At 43.4% G+C, this 23,911-nt stretch overlaps 1 protein-coding gene across 2 annotated transcripts in view; it reads left to right on the forward strand.

Moving 5' to 3' along the window:
• LOC105924237 (serine/threonine-protein phosphatase 6 regulatory ankyrin repeat subunit A) overlaps positions 1-23,510 on the forward strand; it is a 29,895-nt gene extending 6,385 nt beyond the window's left edge. Inside the window, exons 1-29 of one of the 2 annotated variants that reach the window (XM_012860110.3) lie at positions 2,632-3,217; positions 7,780-7,863; positions 8,543-8,621; positions 10,089-10,159; positions 10,676-10,876; positions 11,555-11,642; positions 11,757-11,899; positions 12,029-12,136; positions 12,219-12,323; positions 14,819-14,897; positions 15,015-15,129; positions 15,310-15,392; positions 15,472-15,535; positions 15,638-15,706; positions 15,870-16,010; positions 16,110-16,221; positions 16,304-16,330; positions 16,923-16,997; positions 17,114-17,315; positions 18,094-18,181; positions 18,326-18,443; positions 20,760-20,973; positions 21,066-21,153; positions 21,232-21,315; positions 21,411-21,559; positions 21,648-21,730; positions 22,509-22,591; positions 22,666-22,757; positions 22,841-23,510. In XM_012860110.3, coding sequence (XP_012715564.2) covers positions 3,050-3,217; positions 7,780-7,863; positions 8,543-8,621; positions 10,089-10,159; positions 10,676-10,876; positions 11,555-11,642; positions 11,757-11,899; positions 12,029-12,136; positions 12,219-12,323; positions 14,819-14,897; positions 15,015-15,129; positions 15,310-15,392; positions 15,472-15,535; positions 15,638-15,706; positions 15,870-16,010; positions 16,110-16,221; positions 16,304-16,330; positions 16,923-16,997; positions 17,114-17,315; positions 18,094-18,181; positions 18,326-18,443; positions 20,760-20,973; positions 21,066-21,153; positions 21,232-21,315; positions 21,411-21,559; positions 21,648-21,730; positions 22,509-22,591; positions 22,666-22,757; positions 22,841-23,139 — 3,312 coding nt within the window. In that variant the 5' untranslated portion in view covers positions 2,632-3,049 and the 3' untranslated portion in view covers positions 23,140-23,510. Of the gene's footprint in view, positions 1-2,631; positions 3,218-7,779; positions 7,864-8,542; positions 8,622-10,088; positions 10,160-10,675; positions 10,877-11,554; positions 11,643-11,756; positions 11,900-12,028; positions 12,137-12,218; positions 12,324-14,818; positions 14,898-15,014; positions 15,130-15,309; positions 15,393-15,471; positions 15,536-15,637; positions 15,707-15,869; positions 16,011-16,109; positions 16,222-16,303; positions 16,331-16,922; positions 16,998-17,113; positions 17,316-18,093; positions 18,182-18,325; positions 18,444-20,759; positions 20,974-21,065; positions 21,154-21,231; positions 21,316-21,410; positions 21,560-21,647; positions 21,731-22,508; positions 22,592-22,665; positions 22,758-22,840 lie in introns of those variants that run through there. The other variant, XM_036145038.1, reaches the window with a different exon arrangement.
• Positions 23,511-23,911: the final 401 nt, after the last annotated feature.

Consider the following 23,911-nt stretch of genomic DNA (forward strand, 5'->3'; position numbering starts at 1 on the left):
CCGTGGTGGGGAGGCCATTAGAGTCAGAATTTAGGTCTGCCAAAAAAAAAAAAGCTCCAATCCACCTCGCTCTTTGATTTGCCCCCGCCTGCGCTTGCTCCTCCCTCCCTCTGAGTTAATGGGGTTGTGCGGCCTGGCAAGATTGCTCCTTTTAGGATCTGGTCTGAATGAGAAGGAGACTGGGAACACACTCAGTCACAGACACGCAAACACAGACCGGTCTTGTTAGCTACCCTCGCATTCTCTGGCAAAGCCTGTTTTGTTCCAGTTTTCTAATGAGATGGGGACTTTTGAAGCCGTGCCACTGATGCACCAAACAGGATAGCGAACATGCCCCGACTGGTTATCCCGTCTTATTCAGAAGTTTTATCGTTTTTAAAGAGAACTGCTTCTTTATTTGGACCAACGTCCAAATCTGTAAATGTTATATAACTCTTGTTTACCACATGGTCGTATAACTAAACCCAAGCTGTGTTGGGTACATTTTTTTAAATGCCCTCTGTGTGTGTAGTTAAAGTATAAAAAGCCTGGGAGCTTTATTTCTGACTTAAACGTGATCCTTGCTTTATGGCGCCGCTTCCATAAAATAAGGATCAGATGAATCACACGTTCTAGTTGTAAAGATCTGAATATTCATATAACTCAGCAAAAAATCACATTGGTTGATTGATTTATGGTTAAGAATTGTTGTTTACTGGGGTAAATATTGTCAGGGAAAAAGCAGATAAGTTTTCATTAGCCCTAGATCATCTTCACATTGTAACCACAGACTTTAGTTTATTTTAAAGAGATTTGATGTGATCTGCCAACTGATAGTGGTGCTAAATTAAACAGCAGAAGAAGGAAGGATATGTAGTTTTTAAATATTATAAAACCGTAAATGTTAGGGTAATCTACCTGCTTTGCACATCAGGAAGCAGTTTTGATCTCCCCCCCCCCCGCTATCTGTGCCACTGTGTTCTGTGGCTTTTCCTGAAGGGATGATAAAACGTTGCTTTGTTTACTATTTTTTGTTGTTTTGCAAAGATGAGAAGTTCTTCTTCTGTAGTTTTTTTTTTTTTTTATTATTTATTTTTTTTTGGGGGGGGAATTGGATAATTGCGCACGTCACAGTGGTTCTATTCAGAATAAAGCCGGGTGCATATAGACGCACATTATTATCAGATGAATTCATTGTGTGCCCATATAAATGGTACAATCCGATGATTTAATCCGAGTACATTTTAATACGATCGGGAAATTTTTGTGAATGTAAACATAGCTATAGACTCGTGGGGGAAGAAATCAAATGCTGTGCTAAAAATAAAACCTACCAGTCGTTAAACAGCGTACTTTACGACACCAGTTGACCTTCTTTCAGCATATACTGATGATCTGCAGTCAGCAGTGGAACGTTTACTCCCACAATCCCAGCCGTCCTGTTGCAAACATGGTTAACGAGTGTTTGCCATCGTACAATACAACTTTATTTATAAAGCACTTCAAAAACGACACCGTTGTGCTGTACACCGATTAAAAATGAATGCAATGCAGAAATAGCCTCGCCAGCTCTAGCAAGCAGAACTACAATAAAACCGTGACCAATTTAATAAAACATCTGAATGATAAAACTAATAATAAAAAAAGTATGTATAATAGAAAATAAACAGCAACTTGAAAACAGAGTTTAAAGGCAAGAAGAAATAATGTTTTGAGAGAAGATTTAAAAACAGGAAGTGAGTCAGCCGGTCTGATTTTCACTGATTGTCGCACGATGATCAATTATCTGCCCATCTGTGTTGAATTCGTCACGATGATGATAACCATGAGAATTATAATCCCCCATCCTAATCCCTGCAGCATGATGCTACCACCCCCAAATGTGACACGGGTAACGGTGCATTCAGACTAATCTGCGTTGTAGGTGTTTTAGCCACACATGGGCCAAAAAAGTCCAGTTTCAGGGATGTTCTGACCCGAACACATATGGTTTCTCGTTTACAGTGTCACCTAGATGGGATTTTATTTGGGGAAATCGGAGGAAAAGGGGGCTGGATCCAAATGCCTGCCACACCTTTAGAGTTTAATTTGTAAAATAATTAGGAACTGTGTATCATATTCCAGTAACTCACTTCTATGTGATGGTTTATTTCATAAATTCCCCTCTAAATTACATCCAGTTTTGTGATGGTGACATAAAAAAAAAGGGGGGGGGGGGGGGTGAATGCAGTTGAAAGGTCCTGGATATTCAGTAAATGCTCTAATAAATCTTAATCGAAGCAGATTATAATTCTGCTGGGATAATTTTTGCTCTCCATCTTGCTCTTATTTCTGTTGCTCTCCTTTTTCTATGTTGATGTTTACTTGTCTGCTCCGGTCATCTTTACATTTCTTTGTGCGCTGTGGAGCTCCAGGCACCTGCCCACAATTATCTCTCCCTCTCTGTCCGTCTTTCGTTTTATTTTAACTCTTTCACTCCCCTCTCCCTCTCTCTCTCTCGCTCTCTCTCTCCCTCCTCTCTGTTGAAAGAGCTGGCTTCAGCAGTCTGACTGAACGGAGCGGCGCGCCCCCCCCCCCCCACCACACGCCGCCCGCTGCCGCCCCGCTCCGAGCTAATCGCAGGGTCCGTACACGCGCGCGTGCGTGCGCCTGGCTGCGGCTCCGCGCTGAGGGCACGGGGCGTCCTGCGCGCCGCTAGGCAGCCCAGACTCATTCTGCCGCATTCATGCCTCCTCCTGCCGCCACCATTACGCAGAGGAATTCCCTGCTGCCTGCACCGCCGCTCGCAGACAGAGCGGCTGTGGGTTAGAGAGAGAGAGAGAGAGAGGAGAGAGAGAGAGGAGGAAAGGGGACAGGCTGCAAAGCGAAACTGACAGATAGAGGACAGAGCTGGATTTTTGTGCTGCGTTTCGCTTGGAGATGTTCGGGTGTTTGTGCGGAAGACACTTTTTCTGGGATTTATCGCCGACCTTTATGCCATGGGACTGCGCACGCATGTGAGAAGAAAGAGAGAAAGAACACGGTGTATTTGTGCGCGTGAGGTAGAGAGCGTGTGAGCGTTTTCTTCCCGATGCGGTCAGAACGGGCCAGCCGTGTGTGTATCGTGGTGCTGGAGGAAGTGGAGGAGGACGAGCCCTCTTCTTCTTCTTCATCATCATCCCCACCTCCTCGGCCCAAAGCGTTTCACGAGCCGAGGGCTCACCAGGTCTCCCGAGGGGCTCCCGCTCAGGATGACAAGGTGAGACGGAGGCTTAAATTTCTCAGTGTTCAGATTAATTATGTTGCAGGTGCAGGCTTCACAGCGTTAAAGATGCATCTGCAGCTTTAACTGCAGACCGGCGTACTTTCCATCCGTGGTCTGGGTTTTAAAAAATCAATGGAAGTTCACACTGGCATGTCCCACTGCATAAAACTACAATGGACTGCCAGCACCTGTCATCCAGCACTAAAATAGCCCAAGTGTACGCCTGGTTCATGAGAGCGACGTGGGTTTGTGCAGCTGATCAGCAAAGCCTGGTCTTTGTAGTCTCCTGTGCTCCGTGGATAAAGGGCAAGGCTATTGCCGAAAGTAAGCGAAGAGCCTTTTTATGTTGTGCTCTTTGAACTATACACCGGGAAAGATGTGCGGTCTCTAACGACAGGCAGGATTTGTGCTCCGGATCGTTGCATAGCAGCAGGTCAGCCATTGTTTTTGGTCCAGTGAGTTGAAAAAGCAGCAAACAGATGCTGACATAACTGGATGCTCGGGTTTGTTCTTTCCGCAAGGAAGGTGTGCAGAAAAGTAGGTGTGCTTGTGCATTTCCAGCAGTATTTTAATACATTTTGAAACTTGAATGCACCTTAACTATTTTAGTCCTTTGTGTTTTTTTAAAAAAAGCCTGTATATTGTACGAATGGATCAGTGAAGCATAGGGAAGGGTACCTTTCACATTTGAACCGATACTCGGTACCTGGGAATTGATGCAGGTTATTAACGGTACCTATGTTTTGTACTTTTGAGTCTATTTTTAAAAAATCTCTAAATTTTTCAATTTAACATATTCATTTCTCAAAATATGAACTTGTTTGGATCTACAAATTAACTTTATTAAATATTTACTAATTTTAATTACGTTGGCCTGAAAAATCATTAAGCCAATGTACCAAAACAAGTTATCACACTGCAAAAACGGATCTAAAAACAAGTAAAACGTTCTTAAAGTTAGTCTATTTGTCCTCGATTTGAGCCAGTAAATAAGATTATCTGCCAATGGAATGAGTATCTTTACCCCTAAAATAAAATAATTAGACATCCTGCACTTGAAATAAGATGATGGAGATGAATTGTTCCTATTTTAAGAGGAAAAATCTTATTCCATTGGCAAATAGTCTTATTTACCTGCTCAAATCAAGGACAAATGCACTTATTTTAAGAAAATTTAACTTATTTTTATTTCTGTTTTTGCAGTGCAGAGGTACAGAGTGAACAAGGTGAATAGGGGATTGAAGCTGTGTCAATAAAATTCAGGCAATTATTTTAGTGCAACAGTTTCAGAGAAGGAAAAACAATTATTTAAAGCATTTTATCCCGCTTTGTGAATCAGGGCGGGATACATTTACAATAAGGGAACAGAGGCTTTCCTCTCTGCTCCCTTTGCTCTGACTGCAGATGAGTTTCAGGACGAGGCAGCGGTCTATTTGTCTGTCTGGGAGACGGTGCTTGGAGAAGTGCTTGGCTCTTCAAAGACAATAACTCCAGAACGATTGTTACTTTCACAGGAAGTCACCGATAACAGAAGAAAGTCACTAGAGTTTTGCTAGTCGCTTTTTCGAAAAGAAAAAAAAAAGGTCCCTGGATTGGTCTGAAAAGTCGCTAAATATAGGGAGAAATTCCCTAAAGTGGCAGCAGTGACCAGGTGCTTCCTCAGATTAGAAGAATCGCCGCTGCTGGCCTTGTACTTCCCCTCACAAATATTGCAGCGAGCGTAATCTGCTGCCCTTTTTTAAAAGCGGAGACGGCGCTTTCTATCAGCCTTACTTTGACTGGACCAGCGGCTACTGATGTCATCACGCTCTTTTGTATGCAGTGCTGTGTTCATGTCCCCCATGGAAAATCTCCCACTCTTCACTGTCACTCAGTGTCACAATGATGCGTTTAGGCACCGAAACATGGTGCCGTTTGTTTTTACGTGAATCGGTACCTGGGATGCTTTACAGGCTTACAGCTAGCATACCACCAGGGAGCAAATGGCAAAACGTCAAGAGGGCTGGATTTAAGATTAAAGAAGGTTTCAGCAGTATTTAAAAGTGTTTACCTAGCCGTCTATAATACAGTACCCTGCTAAAGTATTTACACCCTCTTCACATTTTGTCTCCTCACATCTTTAAACTTTAATTTAAAAAAAATTCAATGAAATTGTATTTATACAGCGCCAATTCATGAAACATGTCATCTCAAGGCACTTTCCAAAGTCAAATTCAATCAGATTATACAGGTTGGTCAAAATAAATTCCTTTAAACCCAGTAAGTTGCATCAAGTCATGACAAGCAGCATTCACTCCATCTGAAGGAGCATAGAGCTACAGGGACAGTCGTCTGCATTGTTGATGGCTTTGCAGCAATCCCTCATACTGAGCAAGCATGAAGCGACAGTGGAAAGGAAAACTCTCCTTTAACAGGAAGTAAAAATAATGTATTTTATTGGGAGTTTTCTATAAACCAACATAGTGAGGTGGGAGGGAAGTAGTGTTATGGTTTTGTACAAAAAGAAGTGCAAGGGAAAAGTATGCTGTGCATTGATAGTTTTTAGCACCACCTCTTGCTGCAGATACACCTGCAAGTCTTAGTTGTAAGAGCCAAAGTTCCCTGGTCTGGATCTGTGCTCATACCTCTTGGCAAAGTTGCTCAACCTCGTCACATTGGATGGGGACCATCTGTAAGCAGCACGTTCAGAGTCCTGCCGCAGTTTCTCAGTAAAACCTGGATCTGAATATCGACCCTCTACCTCGGTCTTCGTTCTTCTGAAGGTGATAAGAGGTTTTCTCTCAGATCGCCTTGTATCCTCCATCTATTGTCCCTTCAAATTTGACCAGCTTCTCGGTTCCTGTGAAGGAAAAGTATCCCCACAGCATGTTGCTGCCTCCACCATATTTCATAGCAGGGGATGTGTGTTCTGGGTAATGTGCTCTTATTCATTTATTTTTTTGCACAAATGGCATAATGTTGTCATCTCCCCAGAATATAAACATGACTAGTTCATGCCTCGCTTCCATGAAGGGCATGAAGAAGAGTTACCACGGCCCTCTAACCACTTCTGGGACTATTGCTCTCTTTGCCCAGCCTGTCAGTTTTAATCAAAGGCCATACCTTGTGGGTTTGCGGTTGTGCCGAAGTCTCTCCAACCGCTGCGTTCCTTGGTCTTGATGATGCTGTTTGTTTTCTAAACTTAAGAGGTCTTCACACAGACAATGTTTCATACGAAGGATGTGCCTCCTGCAGCAACGCAACTACAGCCTTCCACAGGAGCTGCTGGACATTTTCTCCACCATCATTAGTCAGTCTGTCCCTTGTTCGTCCATCAATTTGTGGTTTGGCTCATGCACAAAATGGGACAGATCCAGACTGCAGCGAACAATTAGGTCTCCAGAGAGGACCATCATGGCTGACCTTCTGTCCATCCAGGGCCTATGCAGGTCTACGATCAGGAAAGGGGCAGCCAACATCTCTGCAGACCCCACATCCAGCACGCAGACTGTAAAACCAGCCTCTGCAGAGACAGTTTCTCCCGCAGGCCTGTCACTCTGATGGACACCTGACGGTCCGAGGGTTTGAATAAATACCCATCCAACCATGTCTTTCTGTATTCGTTGAAAATGTACATGTTTGAATATTGACAAGAAAAAAATTTGTTTTTGTATGTTGCACCTAATATGTCTTCATTGACAAAAAAGTGAAACTAAAAAAATTTCTTGTTGTATGAAGCAAATTGGCAATTAAACCTGATTCTGAGATTAATTTACACTGAAGGTGGACTCTATATGCTAATTATGTGACTTTTCACGGTGCTTGCTTTTTATCACCGTACCGGAGCTGAATATAATAATGCATTATCCTTCCACTATGTTGGTCTACAGCAATGAATCTCAGTAAAACACGTTGGAGTTTGTGCTTTAGAGGTAATAAATACCTTAGGGCTCAATAACTCGTTTTGAAGATAACGTTGGAAAAACCTCAGGGCAGATTCAAACGCTTGTTGGAATGTCTCTGTTTATTTGTAATGACAGCGTTTAAAGTATTTTCCCTCAGTGTCCCTGGTTGTAAACTAACGCTTCACCTTTTCATTCCAAGAAGTATTAAAATGCAAATGAGTCCTTTCTGCAGCTGCTTGTACTGATGTTAGGAACGCTAAAAGAATGTTGCACGGGCTGTATTTTTGCACTTTCTACTTCCTCTTTTCTAGCTTCTAAAAGGTATCTAAAGTCTGTGGGGCTGTCATATTATTTTTTTTGTATTAAACCCAGGTTTTACATAGTATTTGCATTTAGTCTGCTCTTCTGGTTGTACACGGCGAGAGAAGGGCGGCTTTAAAACTTACAGACCGCCTCAAACAACGACAGCTTTTTAGAAATCCCGCAGCCGTCACGAAGCGCTGATCTATGGCCCGGCGTGGCCTATGGCTTTGTCCTAGCCTGGGATTATACTCAAGAGTGTCAACTATTCCATATTTAGCTCTCATAAATGTGACCAGCAGATGAGAAACGTCTTCACTTAAAATGAAAGGTTTCATTTCTTTTTTTGTGTGTGTTTGTGTCTCTCCGAAGCCGTCCCTGTTGAGAGCCATCTTTAACGTGGACCCAGACGAAGTTCGCTCTTTTATCTTTAAGAAAGAGGACGTCAACCTTCAGGCAAGTCGGCATCTTCTTTCCCTTCATTCGTCAGAATTTTAAAATATTAATGAGCTCTATTTTCTAAACAGTATTTCAGAACTGTGCTTTAGTCTCAGACTCGCAGGAACCAAGGGCACGACCTTCACCTTGCTCAGCTATTACCTCCCAGTGCTTTTTATTTTTTTCCCCCCTGTGTTTTTAGTCTTCTGTTTCCATTTTCTCAGCTGATACCCCATTATTTTGCATTTATTGCCCCTGCACCCTGTACTTGTGTCCCCCTGTGGGTACATAGCGCTGGTGTCATCACATTGAACTCCCCAGAGTCAGCAGCACTGGCCCAGACCTCTTACAGTCACGTGAGCTTTGTTTATAGCTTCACTTTGCTGATTACTCTTCTCTGCGCTGAGAAGGGAGGGGGGATGTTGCAGCAGCCTGTGTTGACTTGATGGAGCGAAGTAAAGAATAAAAGTGAAGATGAGGATTTTTTTTTTTTTCGCCTTGTGGCTCCGGTCTCATGTTTCCTGTTGTCCGCAGCAGTGTACGGTCAATAGATTTCACCCTCACAAGCAGATTTGTGCCAATGTGACCAATGTCAGGTTGAAAAATGAGGATACTGTAGCTGTTATGGTTTAGGTATTTATCCAGCCTTCTCTCTTTTCTTTTTCTTTTTCTTTCATCTCGTAATATCACCCCCCAGGACAATGAGAAGCGGACCCCACTCCACGCTGCGGCGCACCTAGGAGACGCTGAGATCATTGAGCTGCTCCTCCTTGCAGGTAGAAATCACAGACATGCTTTTCTACATGTAATCTGCTGTCACTGGAAATCGTTTATACTCTTTACACTGCAAAAACAGAACTAAAAATAAGTAAAATTGTCTTGAAATGAATGTATTTGCCCTTGATTTGAGCAGGTAAATTAGATTATTTGCCATTTGAATGAGTATTTCTACCCCTAAAATAAGATAATTTGATATCCTGCACTTGAAATAAGATGATGGAGATGAATTGTTCCTATTTTAAGTGCAAAAAATCTTATTCCATTGGCAAATAGTCTTTTTTACCTGCTCAAATCAAGAACTAATACTTTTATTTCAAGAAAGAAAATTATTATTTTTAGTCCTATATAGGTTTAGTGTCTGTTGTTGTGATATCTCAGCTGGTCACGCTTTCAGTCGGCAATCTGATGAACCATTTCTGCAAGAGTCTTCATGTCCGTTAAGCTTTTCCACAAACCACAAACTTTCATGCATTTTATTTAGGTTGTATGTTTTACTCTCCTGTAGCGCCGTTTCTGCCCATTCTTCTTAGCAACATGGCTCTGAGATTTGTTGGAGAGCATCCGTAAACATAAATTATCAAGTCGCGGCACAGATTTTCTTCTTTGGTTCGGTCAAGGACATAAAATACTGTAAGCTGAAGTTTGTAACCTGACAAAATGTCGACAAGCTGAAGGCGTGTTCTCGCCCCACAGCATTGGGCTGAGTTGAGCCCCTTTGCATTGTTTGGTATTTAAAAGCAGTTGTTCAAAGATATATCGAGCTTTACTTTACCTGACAGAATGGCTCTTTTGATCATGTTCGATTGTGTAATTAAATTTAAAGTTAGATAATTAGGCACGTCATTTTTTTATGGCTATTTCACATGAAATTAGTCATTTTGACTAATTTTCTGCATTGTTTATTAACGCCCTAAAGGACTTTTCAGCTCATTCATTCACAAAAGTTTTCCCCTGGTCTCTGATCCACTGTTGTCATCATCATCATCATCGTCATCATCATGATGTCACTGTCCCCTGGAGGCTGGTGGTCTCTCCTGCTAGATATCAGTCAATCGCTGAGGATCGTACATGGTGAAGAAGGGCTGCGTAACACAGAAGCAGGGTTAGAGTGATTGCCTTAGCGTTGGTGTGTGTGTGTGTGTGTGTGTGTGTGTGTGTGTGTGTGTGTGTGTGTGTGTGTAGTGTTTCTCAATGATGTGAAGAGCCAGCAACAGGTGCAGCATTAGGGCTATTTTAACCCCCCAGGCTGTGCCAAAAAGGATCATCTGAGATGTTTCTCTTTGCCTAGAAGCCACGTGAGCAGCCTTTGTAGAATCAATTCGTCTGCAGTAATGTTGTATACTATGTTTATTGTTTAGTTGTTTTTTTTTTTTATATAAAAAAAAATGGGGGAAGTAATGTGAAGATTTTTTTTCTTTTATGTTTAATCATTTTTTTCATTCTAATCTGTTCTCTGATTGAAGGAGCCAAAGTTAATGCCAAAGATAAGAAGTGGTTGACTCCTCTTCACCGGGCTGTGGCTTCCTGTAATGAGGTAACGCGTTGCACGGACACGACTGCTCATTTATGTGTTGGTCAAACTTAATTTTGTCACAACAAAGCAGTGAAACATCCAGAGTAATGGATTGTGGTTATTTTACCTCATGGAGACGCCACCATTTGACCTGAGAAATTGAACCTCTGTTAAGAGACCCTCTTCTTAAACCATGCATGCACATATTAATAGAATATGTTGTTTCATAAATACTGATGTAGGATACGTATACAAGCTGGTTATTACAATGTGATGGCCATAACTATTTGGACATGAGTATGTTGGATAAAGCATAAGAATTTCTGGAGTTATTGTTCTTGGTTCTGGGCAACGTGCCCACACCAACACGGCCTCCTTGTGTTCTTTCACTTTCTCCGTTCTATTCTAAGCATGAAAGCCCACCAAGAATAGCAAAGAATTTCCTAAGCATGACACCTTGCGAACGTGTGCGCTTTGAGCGTCGCCCACCGGCCCCTGTGTCTGCGCGGCCTGACCCGTGACCCACTTTATGTCCAGGATGCGGTGACGACGTTGCTGAGGCACAGCGCGGAGGTGAACGCTCGGGACAAGAACTGGCAGACGCCGCTTCACGTAGCAGCCAGCAACAAGGCGGTGCGCTGTGCCGAGGCTTTGATCCCGTTGCTGAGCAACATCAACGTGACTGACCGCGCAGGACGCACGGCGCTGCACCACGCCGCCTTCACTGGGCATGTGGAGGTTGGTTAGCTTTTATTTAATACCCACAGACAAGGATGCAATGCAATTTTCTGAAATGCAACAGATGATTAATATGCTCAAAACTTTTTTTTTGTTGATGGGAACAACCTTAAAAAACAATATCTGAAGATGCTTCTGCATTGACTAACCAACTAAATGTCAAAAACAATCAAAACCAGCTGGGCAAACACCAGATAACGTTGCTTTACATCAACTTTCCTTTTGAATTAAGCTCTTTTGACATTTAGAAGGAATCTAGCCGTGGTCTTTTCGTAAAAAGACCACGTGACAGATTTGTTCCTAAAGGCCAGCGGACACGTGGACTCCTATCACCACAGAACAATGGTTTACTGTCTTTCAGTCCATCCGGTGGATGACCTTTTGAGTTACCATGTGGCTTTTTTTTTTTTTTTTGCATAATTCACCTTGAGGCCACGTTTCTGGGTTTCCTTTTCTCCTGGATATTTTTCCCCCTTCCTGTTTGTTCCCACAGTCATTACCACCAAGTCTTAATTTGTCCAAAAACAAACAATGATCTGATGTACAGATACTTAAAATAGTTTATTTTTACTATTTGTGTCTGTTAAACTATAGCTGCTGGAATGCAGAACACTTTTTCGGCTCTGCTCATGGGGTCTGTACAGGAGCACTTACTAAACTCAAAAACATCTCCATCAGATGGTGAAGTTGCTGCTGTCCAGAGGAGCCAACATTAATGTATTTGACAAGAAGGACAGGAGAGCCATCCACTGGGCAGCCTACATGGGTGAGACTGTAAAAAGAAAACGTGTTTTCGGTCCATCTGGAGCTAGGCAACGTTAGTTTATTTGATTTAAAATACAATTTTTCTCACCTCTGGCCTGTTGGTTTGTGTCATCAGGTCACCTGGAGATTGTGAAGTTGCTGGTGGCCAGCGGAGCTGAGGTCGACTGTAAGGACAAGCAGGCCTACACGCCGCTTCATGCTGCCGCCTCCAGTGGCATGCGCAGCACGGTGCACTACCTGTTAAGCCTCAGTGTCCATGTCAGTGCACACAGCAATGTCATTATTGCTTAAACGTAGCTTAGCTGTCAAAATGTTTCAATTTCTATGCACTACACCTGCTCTTAAATAGCATTGGTTTGTAAATGAAGATGGTTCTTCTCCACTTAGGTGAACGAGGTTAACGCCTACGGCAACACGCCGCTCCACCTGGCCTGTTACAACGGACAGGACGTGGTGGTCGGCCAGCTCATCGAGGCGGGAGCTAATGTACACCAAGTGAGTGTGCCATGACTCTGCCCCCGAGAGAAGCTGCTGTTCGGGTTCCTATTTCCCTTAATTGTTTGGTTCCTCACTGCAGGTGAACGAGAAAGGGTTTTCTGCACTTCACTTCGCTTCGTCTTCACGCCAAGGTGCGCTGTGCCAGGAGCTGCTGCTGGCCCACGGAGCATGCATCAACCTGAAGGTTTTTCAGTGTTTACATCCACTTCCATACTAATGCTAAAACACACGAGCTGAGCCAGGCAGCTGTGAAACGGGTAGCTGGGACAGTTTTCTACATCGATTGTCCGAGTGTGTGCCACAGCATACAAATCAGAAGATTTTAACATTTCAATTCAATTTTATTTATATATCACCAAGTCATGATTCAATCAGATTATATACAGATTGGATCAGATTATACAGATTGGTCAAAAAGTTTCCTATCTAAGAAAACCCAGCAGATTGCATCAAGTCTTGACAAGCAGCATTCACTCCTCATGAAAGAGCGTAGAGCCACAGGGAGAGCATTGTCCATGGCTTTGCAGCAATCCCTCATACTGTGCATGCATGAAGCGACAGTGGAGAGGAAAACCCCCCTTTAACAGGGAGGAAAACCTCCAGCAGAACCGGGCTCATCTGCCTTGACCGACTGGGGGTTACATTTACAGCTCCAACTGCTCTACAGAAATACAGATTTTCACATTTTATCACCTTAGAATGACAAACTTCAGTGTATTTTTGTTCTGTGTGATAGAGCAACACAAAGTAGTGCATAATTGTGAAGTGAAAAGATGATCTTTCAGTGTTTTTTATTTATTTATTTTTACAAATAAAAGTCTGAAAAAAGGGCATTGATCCACTTTTGTGTATCCATTACCCGTATAGACCTGAAGGTAAGCTAACCGGAGCTGTCTTGCTTGCATGCACCACAGCAGCGTTTTACCTGACTCCGCCAGATAGATTTGCTCCGCATATCCATCTGGAAACCTTCCGTTGAAGTAATTTTGGGAAGGGGCGAAAATACTGGTTAGCTGATTGGCCTATGTTGGTGATAGACGGGCCAAATAAACCAATCAGATTCGTCGTCGCTCGTAACAGAGCGACGACGAAAACACAACCACAAGCCAAGCTGCTCTTGCTGCTGCAGGTAAAGGCTCGTTAGCTCAGCAAAGAAATACTCTGTAATTCCGATAAAACTTGCTCGATAACGCTAATTTCATCGGGTGAAGCCGCCATGTTCTTTAGACTGAACTGTCGCGCTTCTCGTTGCGTCACACCTCAACCCGCCTCAAAGCCAACGCTGATTGGACGTTCGTTTGGTGAACGGCTCCAAATTTTCTTTAACGGAGAGTATCCAGACTGATCTGCGAGTGAAACCTTGAAAGCTCCCGAGATCAGGATGGTCTCACGAGGCTAAGCAGCGTTTGCATGTAAGCAAAATGCAGCGTTCTGCATAGTTTCCACTGTGTGTGGTAGAAAGACTCACTCTGCACGTGGACGATGGCGCTAAACATATAGCCAGGGCAACGGTGGGTTGGTTTATATTAAAGCATACTCAAGAATAAAAAAAATTGCCCAGTCAAAGTCCAGTGATCTCCTGTGTCCCAAATGCGCAATAGAGGATGCGATGACGTCATACGTAGCAAGCGTGCTCATTGTTTGCGGAAGTAAACATGGATCGTAATGCTGCAGCGTATCTTGCGTTCTTTACGTTATTCTCCAACCGGAGCCAGCACATTGCCAACACAATCTTTTTAAGAAGATCGAATAGGAAGATAGCCACGTGAGCGGCTTTACTGATACGGACTTCGTTCATAATTTTAGAATGATAAAGGCAACCTTTATGTGCGTCTGAACGGATCTCTTTAGAACTCTCACATAAAAATACACATCTTCGGCGGACATAGCAGCGAGTAAATGCGTTGCTGTGGGGCTGTATGGACTTGCAACAGGTGTTTGTTACCGCACAATAGCCAACCTCTTTGGCATAGCCAGGTCCACCGTTAGTGACGTTTGTCAAGTATCAATGACGTACAGGTCAGATGAATGCGACCTGGCCGTACAGACACAGGTCTCATTTGAAAAGATCAGATACGTATCAGATTCAGGACCACATATCCAATCGGAACGGATTTTTTCCATTTGAAAAATCCGATCTGTGTCGTTCAGACTGTCATGAAAAGATCAGATACAGGTCGCATATGGGCAAAAAAATCTGAATTGGGTCACTTCAGACTGCAGTGTGAACGTAGCCTGAGTTTGGGCAAAGAATGGGCAAAATTTGCTGCCCCTAGATGTGCAAAGATGGTGGAGCGTAAACCCTTAACTGTCAGAGTTTTGTGCCGCATCGTGTTGGTCTGCCACCAAAAATCCCCAATGACATCCCTTGAAGCTAGTTGCTGTAATGTGACAAAATGTTTTAATACTTTAACAAGCCACTGAGCTGATCTCTGACAGTTTGCTTAACACTTTGGTAGCAGTGACGGAAACCGATATCAGTGTTTCAACAGCCTCAAGATGCGAGGCCATATGGCAGTGGATGGCTGCCCGAGGCAGAAAGCTGCTCAGGCCTTATGTGTGTGTGGGTGTGTGTCTTGTCCACTCAGGCTCAGTTTAATTTAGTGTTAATTGGAACTAGTCAGACTATTTTGCTTCCTCTAACGGTCTCTTCTGTGTTTTTAATCCTGTTTTATCCAGAGTAAGGATGGTAAGACCCCCCTCCACATGGCAGCTACACACGGACGGTTCTCCTGCTCCCAGGCCCTCATTCAAAATGGTTAGAGAGGGCTTGTTTCTTCCACGGGTTTAAAAATGATTTTGGATATCAGGTTAGTTTGCTTTTTCTTCGTTTTTCTCCCAAACATCCGTTTGTTTTATGTTACCGTTTACGCAGGAGCTGAGATAGACTGTGAAGACTGCAACAGAAACACTGCCCTCCACATCGCAGCCCGCTATGGCCATGAACTCATCATCGCATCGCTCATCAAACACGGTGCCAACACTGCCAAGTCAGTTCCAACGACATTTAACCATCCGTGTATTTTCCCACAGTTTGTGGGTTCAGTGGTAAACAAAAAAATAATTAAAATAGATCGACTTTCATGATAATCGGTGTTTAAACCTGCGTAAACTATAAGCCTTCTCGCCTTATCTGTCGTGCCTGTAAGGACTTGTTTTTCTCATTTCAGGAGAGGCATTCACGGGATGTTACCGCTCCAGCTGGCAGCTCTCAGCGGCTTCGCTGACTGCTGCAGGAAACTGCTGTCCTCAGGTAGTCACGCTCGTGCCGCCCCTGCCAGCAGAATCACCTGCTTGACATCCAAATTGATGCTGACTGCATATTTGTACAGGATTTGTCATAGACACCCCCGATGACTTTGGAAGGACCTGTCTGCATGCTGCTGCGGCGGGAGGGTGAATGTTTCTGCTTACTGTGTTTATTTTATATTAATTCACAGTATTTGTGTGCAAATTAAAAGTTTATTTAAACTTTTTTATTATTATTCATTCAAACAGAAACCTGGATTGTCTGAACCTGCTGTTAAACACCGGAGCAGACTTTAACAGGAAGGACAACTTTGGAAGGTAAACTTAAGGGTCAAAACCGTTTTGCAAATCCAAATGCAGCGTCACATTTGAAGAAAGCAATAAAACGAAAGGATGTAGGGATTATTTCTGTCTCTGTGTTTGTAGTAGACTCTAAAAGGGCGTAAGTGTGGTTTATTTTAAAAATGTCTGACCTTCCCAGGGCTCCGCTACACTATGCATCAGCCAACTGTAACTACCAGTGTGTGTTTGTGCTGGTGGGCTCTGGGGCGAGTGTTAATGATCTGGATCAGAGCAGCTGCAGCCCTTTGCACTACGCCGCTGCCGCCGACTCAGATGGAAAGTAAGTTCATCTTTCTGTTCAATCCGAGCCATTCATACGTGCGCCTAATTCTTTGCATGGGGAAAAAAAAAAAAACCTCTGTCTTCGGGATTTTCTCAGATGTGTGGAGTACCTGCTGAGGAACGATGCTGATCCAGGACTGAAGGACAGACAGGGTTACAATGCGGTGCACTATGCCTCAGCCTATGGGCGCACACTCTGCCTGGAACTGGTGAGCAACGTTTCCTGCAGTCTGGAAGCATTTTCCGGATCAGGTGCATATCCTTAATGGTTTTTGTTTCCATTCCCTTCAGATCGCAAGTGTGAGACCTCTTGATGCGGTAAGAAGATCTTTCTGGGTTCTCAACTAGCAGGACAGCTTTAACAAATACTTTGACTTGTTTTTGCAATTACACTGGCAGAGTCAGGTTGAGTAGTTCATGAATATTGTGTGAAGATCTCAAGAACATCATCTGGGGTTTATTTAAACCCAATCTAATGTCATGATGAAGTTCGGCCCAAAGCTTGTTTGCAGAGAGAGAAATGTGGTGCATCGTTTCATTAAAACCTTGACCTGTGTTGCACGTTAAGCAGGCAGATGATCAACGCGACTCTGGATTTATTTCTCTTTACAGCCGTCAGATCTCATTGTTTCCTTAAGAAGTGTTTAAACTCTGTTCTTTGAGGTGTTCATTTCTGGTCGGATTGTCTAAGATGCAAGTTTTTATGCAGGCTAAAGACTAACTGGAAGACTCTAGGAAATGCTACATAAATTATCTAAAACCTTTTTGTTCCAAACAAAATAACACCTCAGTCGACTGTACTCCTATTCGTTTTGCCGAATTATAAGCAAATTACATTTCTGTGGACCTTTTTATGGAACATGTTGCATGACCTTTATGTAATATATGAGCCGTTTTTTGTGTGTTTTAGTTAATGGAGACATCAGGAACTGACATCCTGAGGGACTCAGACAGCCAGGCCCCCCTAAGTCCACTTCATCTGGCGGTCAGTTTTGAAGATTTGAGACTGGCTTGTTTCTGACATTTGCATCCAGGATTTGGGTATCTTTTCTTATTTCAAAGCTAACTGTATGTTTGCCGTTTACTTGTCATTTTAATCAGGCTTACCACGGACACTGCGGGGCATTAGAGGTCCTCCTGGCATCCCTGCTGGACGTGGACGTGCGGACCCCAGACGGACGGACCCCTCTAAGTTTAGCCTCCTCCAGGGGCCATCAGGAATGTGTGTCCCTGCTGCTACATCACGGCGCTTCCCCCATGACCTGTGACTATATATACAAAAAGACATCCTTACATGCTGCAGGTAACCTCATCAGGAAGCTACACATCATATTTAGTAGTTAGGTTTTCCTGCTAAAGATTAGATTAGATTAGATTTAACTTTATTGTCATTACACAGGTACAGGTACAAGGCAACGAAATGCAGTTTAGGTCTAACCAGAAGTGCAATAGCAGCAAGTGCAGGATAAACAATGGTTTCATAAGTACAGGACATGGATATGTACTGAATAAATATAGAGATGGATACTATTATAAACAGAATCTTACTGATAGATTTGTCCTATGAGTATAATATATAGATAACTAGTATTGTGAACTAAATTTACAGCTGGATATATACCGAATATAATATACAGGTGGATATTACTATGAATAGCATTTTACAGATATGTACAATAGCATAATATACAGATGATTGTTATTATAAAGTTTACATGTATTATGAATATATGTACAGATGGCTATTACTATAGGCATAATTGTGAGCATGATATACAGGTAGCTATTACTATAAAATGAATAAATAAAGTTCGGGCAGAAGCTATTTAAATTAAAGTGCAGTGGAAGGTAATTGCATATTACAGTTAAAGTACGGTATTGCAAATGTATATGTAACAATTGGTACTGTGACTAAACAGTCAGCAGTGCAAATCAATATTCAGTCATAGTTAGTAGTGCAAGATGCATGTGAACAGTTGTTACAATAGTAACAGTCAGGAGTGCAAATCAATAAATAAAGAGGACGGCAGGCGGTTCCTTTCAGGAAAAAGAAATGAGACACGTCTGTCTGTTTGCTGCAGCTATGAACGGCCACCAAGAGTGCCTGCACCTGCTTCTGAGTAGCAACAATCAACCCATTAATGTGGATGCACAAGACAACAACAGACAGTGAGTGTGCCCACAGAGAAAACGGGATTTTGGCTGACTATTTTTTTCCCCCCTTAGGTTTATTATCTAACTTGTTCATAGATGTGGAGTAGAGATAAAACCTAGAAGACAAACCAGGTCTTATTGAGGCTTATTTTCCCACAGGACGCCTCTGATGTTGGCAGTTCTGAACGGAAACACACAGTGTGTGGAGTCTCTGCTCGATCACGGAGCCTGTGCGGACACTCAGGACCGCTGGGGCCGGACGGCCCTGCACAGCGGGGTGAGATGATCAAACACGAGCACTAATGTTGCAACGCTAACGCTGCTTTTTTACTGAATGTCTGTGGTGTCACTTTAAGAGATGAAGCGGTAGATGGCACAAAGGCTTGGCATCTGTTGCAAAATAGGGTTTTTGTGTTATTTTGCAAAGATCTGTATTATTAATCCAGACGCTTTAGCCCAGGGATTCTCTGTTTTCTGTTGAAAAGGTTTTCCCACAAAATGGGTGAAAAATCGAACTTGTAATTTTCTGGTTTTAATGCATTAAAGCCGTCCTTCAAAAGATTCCTTTTTAGAATGTATAAAAGTGTTCTAACGTATAACAATGGTTTCTAACAACTAAAATGTTTCAATATTGCCACGCTTTTTTAACTATACAATAATATCGACAATATAAATGGCTTTTAGCCTGACTCGTACCTGCATTCAACTTTTAACCTCATGGCAAAAATAAAATCAAGCCACTAAAGACAAACTTCAGTTACATTAAAGCTATAGCTGGTGATCCTGTTCAGAAACACTTTTTGTTATACTGCGTAAAATGGTCCTTCCACCCTGATAGTAGTAAATACATTATGTATTCAGAAAAAGGAGGTTAAAAGAATCGATCTGTGGGAGCTACAGGCCTGTAAAAACTCTGACAACTCCCTGTCAGAGTCTTGGTCCTGCTCTCACCCCCACCCCCCCACCTCTGTCCCTAAAGGTCCGGGGGTATCACAGACTTCTGATGTTCTCATGTAACACCAGTGTGCGAGCTTGTTACTTGTTAGTTTATGCTTGCTGGCTGCACACCTCCTAGTGTTTATGTATCCAGTTAGCTTTGGTGTTAGCCGTTCATTGTGGCTCTGCTGCTCTCATCGTAAACTTTGAACATGGCTGAGAGTTGCACCGCGCTCGTGTTCGTGAGAAGAAGAGGAAGGCCTCAGTAGAAAGAAATCAGACCACAGTGGATTTGGGATTTTTTTTTTTCACGCAAGCCCTGTAAGGAGCGGAAGCGCAGGTAGGACGGTCTCGCGCAGTTAGTCACAAAGGGACTTGGGGAAACTTCTGGATAAATTGCAGTCTCTACCTATAAGTTTTGTACATAATGCACACATAATTCACACCTCTCCTACTGCTGTAGCCCCTTTCACACTTACAACCTTATCCTGTAATTTAATGGGTCAGCGTTATGTGTGAAGAAAGTCAGAACTGATTCACTGGGTAAAACTGGCTCTGCAAGTTACCGGGTCAGTTTACTGGGTCCGTTCTAGTGGGACTAAACCCGTTGGGTTCCTGGGTAGGGCACGCCTATGCGTGATCACCACTGAGCTATATTATACACTGGAGTGCTGGTTTTGCCGAAAAACTGAAGTCACTGGCCGCCATCTTGCTCCTCCCTACTCTCACAGAATCCCACAGGATTTGGTTGCAACAATAAGCAGTTTTCTGACTGTGTGAAAACGTTTCACAGGTAATTCTACAGTCAGTGGATGTACTAACACTATCAACTACTAGGAAATTAGGTGCTGAAATGTTTTACATGTTATTCATATTATATATATATATATATATATATATATATATATATATATATATATATATATATATATATATATATATTCCCTAGTTAGTGGGGGGAAATAGGGAGTACCAATATGGCGGCTTGTGGCTTCAAAGCGACTCGTTCAAAAAGACGGTGATTAGCACTCCAGTGTATAATATAGCTCAGTGGTGATCACGCGAGAGGTCCGTAGTCTGTAAGAACCACATCAGCTGTTTGACAGATGTAATTTCAGAGAAATTCTTCTTTAGATGTTGGTTTGGTCAGTTTAAGCTATAGCTCTTGCATTACTGCCACCTGCAGGTGATATTAGGTCCATCCATTGCACTGTTGACAGGTTAAGTGTGAAAAGAGCTAATCTGTTAATTTATAGGGACTAATTTGCATCTGTAAAAGGTGGCGATTCTTGTTTGACTCAGTAATGTGGTCCCCATAAATTAGTGCGACTTATGCCTTAGTGGGGTGGACTCATTGATCTTTGCCTTGCAAATGTACTCATACAGCATCAAACTTTTGGTTTGTCTTCTAAATTGATGCACTTTGTTAAAGTTTAAGGCTTTTTTGTAGAACTTAAATCTTGATTGTATTGATAAAAGCTGGGGTAATATTTCAACATTAAGTATTTTTAAATGTGTATTTAGTCCTGGTTTTCATCTCATTGACCTCACAGGTTTTAATAAAGGTTGTTAACATTATGCAGATTATTTGTTTTTCCCAAACCTATTAAATAGAAAATCTGATCATTTCTTCTGGTGCTTGCTCTGTAACTTGCAGGCTGCCACAGGTCAGGAGGGGTGTGTGGAGGTCCTCGTCCGTCGAGGGGCCGCTGTGTGTGTGAAGGACATCCGGGGCCGCACCCCACTGCACCTGGCTTCAGCTTGTGGCCACGTGGCAGTCCTCTTACACCTCCTGGCGACCTCCCTCCCATCCGACACGCCCCTCACAGACAACCAGGGCTACACGCCGTTGCACTGGGCCTGCTATAACGGTGCAGGAACACAGCATTCCCACTTCTCTGCTCTGCGCGACGTTCCTACAGAACCGTAACATTTCTGTTCTGCTGTCCCCGCTGTCCCGCAGGTTATGATGCATGTGTGGAGATTCTGTTGGATCACGAGGTGCTCGGGAGGATTAAGGGAAACCCCTTCAGCCCGCTGCACTGTGCTGTGTAAGACAGCCGCTGTTTTTACTCCTGAAAGCCGACGCGAGGATAGATGTTGTCTAAAGGTACGCGTTTCTGTTTCAGTATGAACGATAACGAGGGGGTGGCCGAGATGTTAATAGATTTTCTGGGTGAAGACATCGTCAACGCCACAGACTCCAAAGGAAGGTGAGACGGTCTACGTTGCAGGGAAATAACTGTTGTATTTTTATCATTTGTGGACGAACTCAAGCTTCAATGTGAAACTGTGTTGCTTGCTGCAGAACCCCCCTGCACGCTGCTGCGTTCTCTGACCATGTGGAGTGCATTTCTCTCCTTCTGAGCCAAGGAGCGCAGGCCAACGCTGTCGACACATTGGAGCACAAAACACCGCTGATGATGGCGGCTCTGAACGGCCAGACCAACGCTGTGGGTGAGTGCATTCACTGGTGTCTTTAAGGACAAACCGAAGCCTTTCTGTTTCTCGTTTATATGTCATTTTCTTCTCTTCACGTGTTAAGAGGTGCTGGTGAGCAGTGGGAAAACAGACTTGTCCCTGCAGGATGTAGACAGGAACACAGCTCTGCATCTAGCTTGTTGCAAGGTAACACATTGGCACTTATTTTAAATAATGCATCCATTAACTTTCTGCATCAGCTTAATTCTCATAGGGTTGTAGGGGGGGCTGGTGCCTAACGCCAGCAGAAATACTGGGGGACCGACCCCCGGTCCGTCACAGGGAAACTGCATGTCTTTGCTCTATATATATATATATATATATATATATATATATATATATATATATATATATATATATAAAATCTGCTGCTCAGAACTTGACAGTGACTAATAGAAATCAGAAAGTTTAATAAAACAGCATTTATCTGTATTATTTGTGTTGTTTGTCTTTAGGTTGCGGAATAGTTATATTTTGTCATAAATGTAAAACATTTCATTGAAGAAAAGGTTTGTTTTTCTCTGTTTGAAAACATAAAAACAGAAAGTTCTTCTTGCTTAAATAGTGGATACCTTTAATTGAAAGGGTCGTGATGAATTCTTGCGGCTCTAAACGTAATGTAATGTAGTTATTGCCGACCACTGATGTGTTGCTTTTAAACGTCCCTCTGGTGGGGATGGCTGGGTTGTTTTCCTGCACAACACAGGTTCAGCTACTGAACAGCAGGAAGAGGAACGTGAACACCTGGTTCTGCTTTGCTCCGAATAGTTTTGAAGAATTATATTCGTTGTTGTGGCTGCACATCTGTTAAGACTTAAAGATGCCAAACTCAGTCAGGTTCTGTGTGAGAAGAGAGGAGCTGTGTCAGGCTGCAGCAGGAGGCGGCGTACTTCTCCTCACTTTGCTTTCCTTCTGCTCCTCTCAGGGCCATGAAACGAGTGCCTTGTTGATTCTTGAGAAAATCAGCGACAGGAACCTCATCAACTGCACCAACGCTGCCCTCCAGACGTATGTAGCTGACAACGGTGGGACGCGGCGGGGCTCCCGCTGAACATGTTCTCACCGTGTCCTTCCTCTCGCAGGCCGCTGCATGTAGCAGCCCGGATGGGGCTGACGGTGGTGGTCCAGGAGCTGCTGGGGAAAGGAGCCAGCGTGTTGGCGGTGGATGAGAACGGTCAGCGATCCTAATCAGTAACTTCACTAACTCTTAGGGCGTTGCATTAAATATGCTTTCTCCCTTCTTCCGCGTATTCTCAGGTTATACTCCAGCTTTGGCCTGTGCCCCCAACCGCGACGTGGCCGACTGCCTGGCCCTCATCCTCAACTCCATGATGCCCACCTCCCCCATGGTGACGATAGCAGCCATACCCGCTTTGTCTCTCGCCCCGACAGTCATCAACCACCACCCGACCTCGAACCACATCTCCAAAGGTGTTGCGTTTGACGCTCCGCCTGCACTGAGACCCGACCACGCCTCATACTGCAGGCCGGAGAGGCCGCTCTCCTCCGTTTCCGCAGACGATGAACTGAACGACTCAGACTCTGAGACCTACTGAGGGCTTTCGGAGACGGCCTCAGAACGCCGGCAGGCTAGCCAACCACTCAGGAGCCTTAATAGATAACCGACTAAAAGATGAAGAAAGTAGAGCAGGTTATTTTTGGCTAAGCTTCCTCAACTTTAAAAATAGCCTTTTATACAAACCGCACACAGTGCCTTGCCAAGGTGTTCCTACCCCTTGAACGTTTTCTAATCTAGTCGCGTTGCAACAGCAAACTTCGGTTTATTTTATCGGGATTTTATGTGATAGAGACCAACACAAAGCAGCGGGTTTAAGGTGTTAGTTTTCTGCTATACAGTGTTTTTCATGTAGGACAGTTTTGTGTCTCCTCTGACCAGAACACCTCCACGTTTGCTGTGTCCTCGACATGACTTCGAGGACACTGATTTTTTTGTCTTCCAACAAGGACTTGGTTACCATTCATCCACAAAATTTGCATTTGTGAATGAAGGGACCAATAGATGTCCTTTTAAAATGTCTCTGTGGCTCCTCGCGTCTCTCCGTTGATTCTCTAAGTACTGATCCCCTCTCCTGGTCGGTCTGCTCAGGTGGACAGTCGTGTCTTTGTGGGGTTGCCGTTGTGCTTGATGCTTTCCGTTTTCAGATGTTGGACTGAGCGACGCTCGGTGAGATTAAACAGAATAGAAACATCCTTTACTGTCCCATAGTGGGGAAATTTAGCCGTCACAGTGGCAAAGTGGAAGCATGCAGATTCACACGAAGAGGGAAAAAAAATCTAAAAACAAACAATCGGAATAAAAGATTTTAG

The sequence above is a fragment of the Fundulus heteroclitus genome, chromosome 13, assembly GCF_011125445.2.
Source record: "Fundulus heteroclitus isolate FHET01 chromosome 13, MU-UCD_Fhet_4.1, whole genome shotgun sequence".
NCBI lineage: Eukaryota > Metazoa > Chordata > Actinopteri > Cyprinodontiformes > Fundulidae > Fundulus > Fundulus heteroclitus.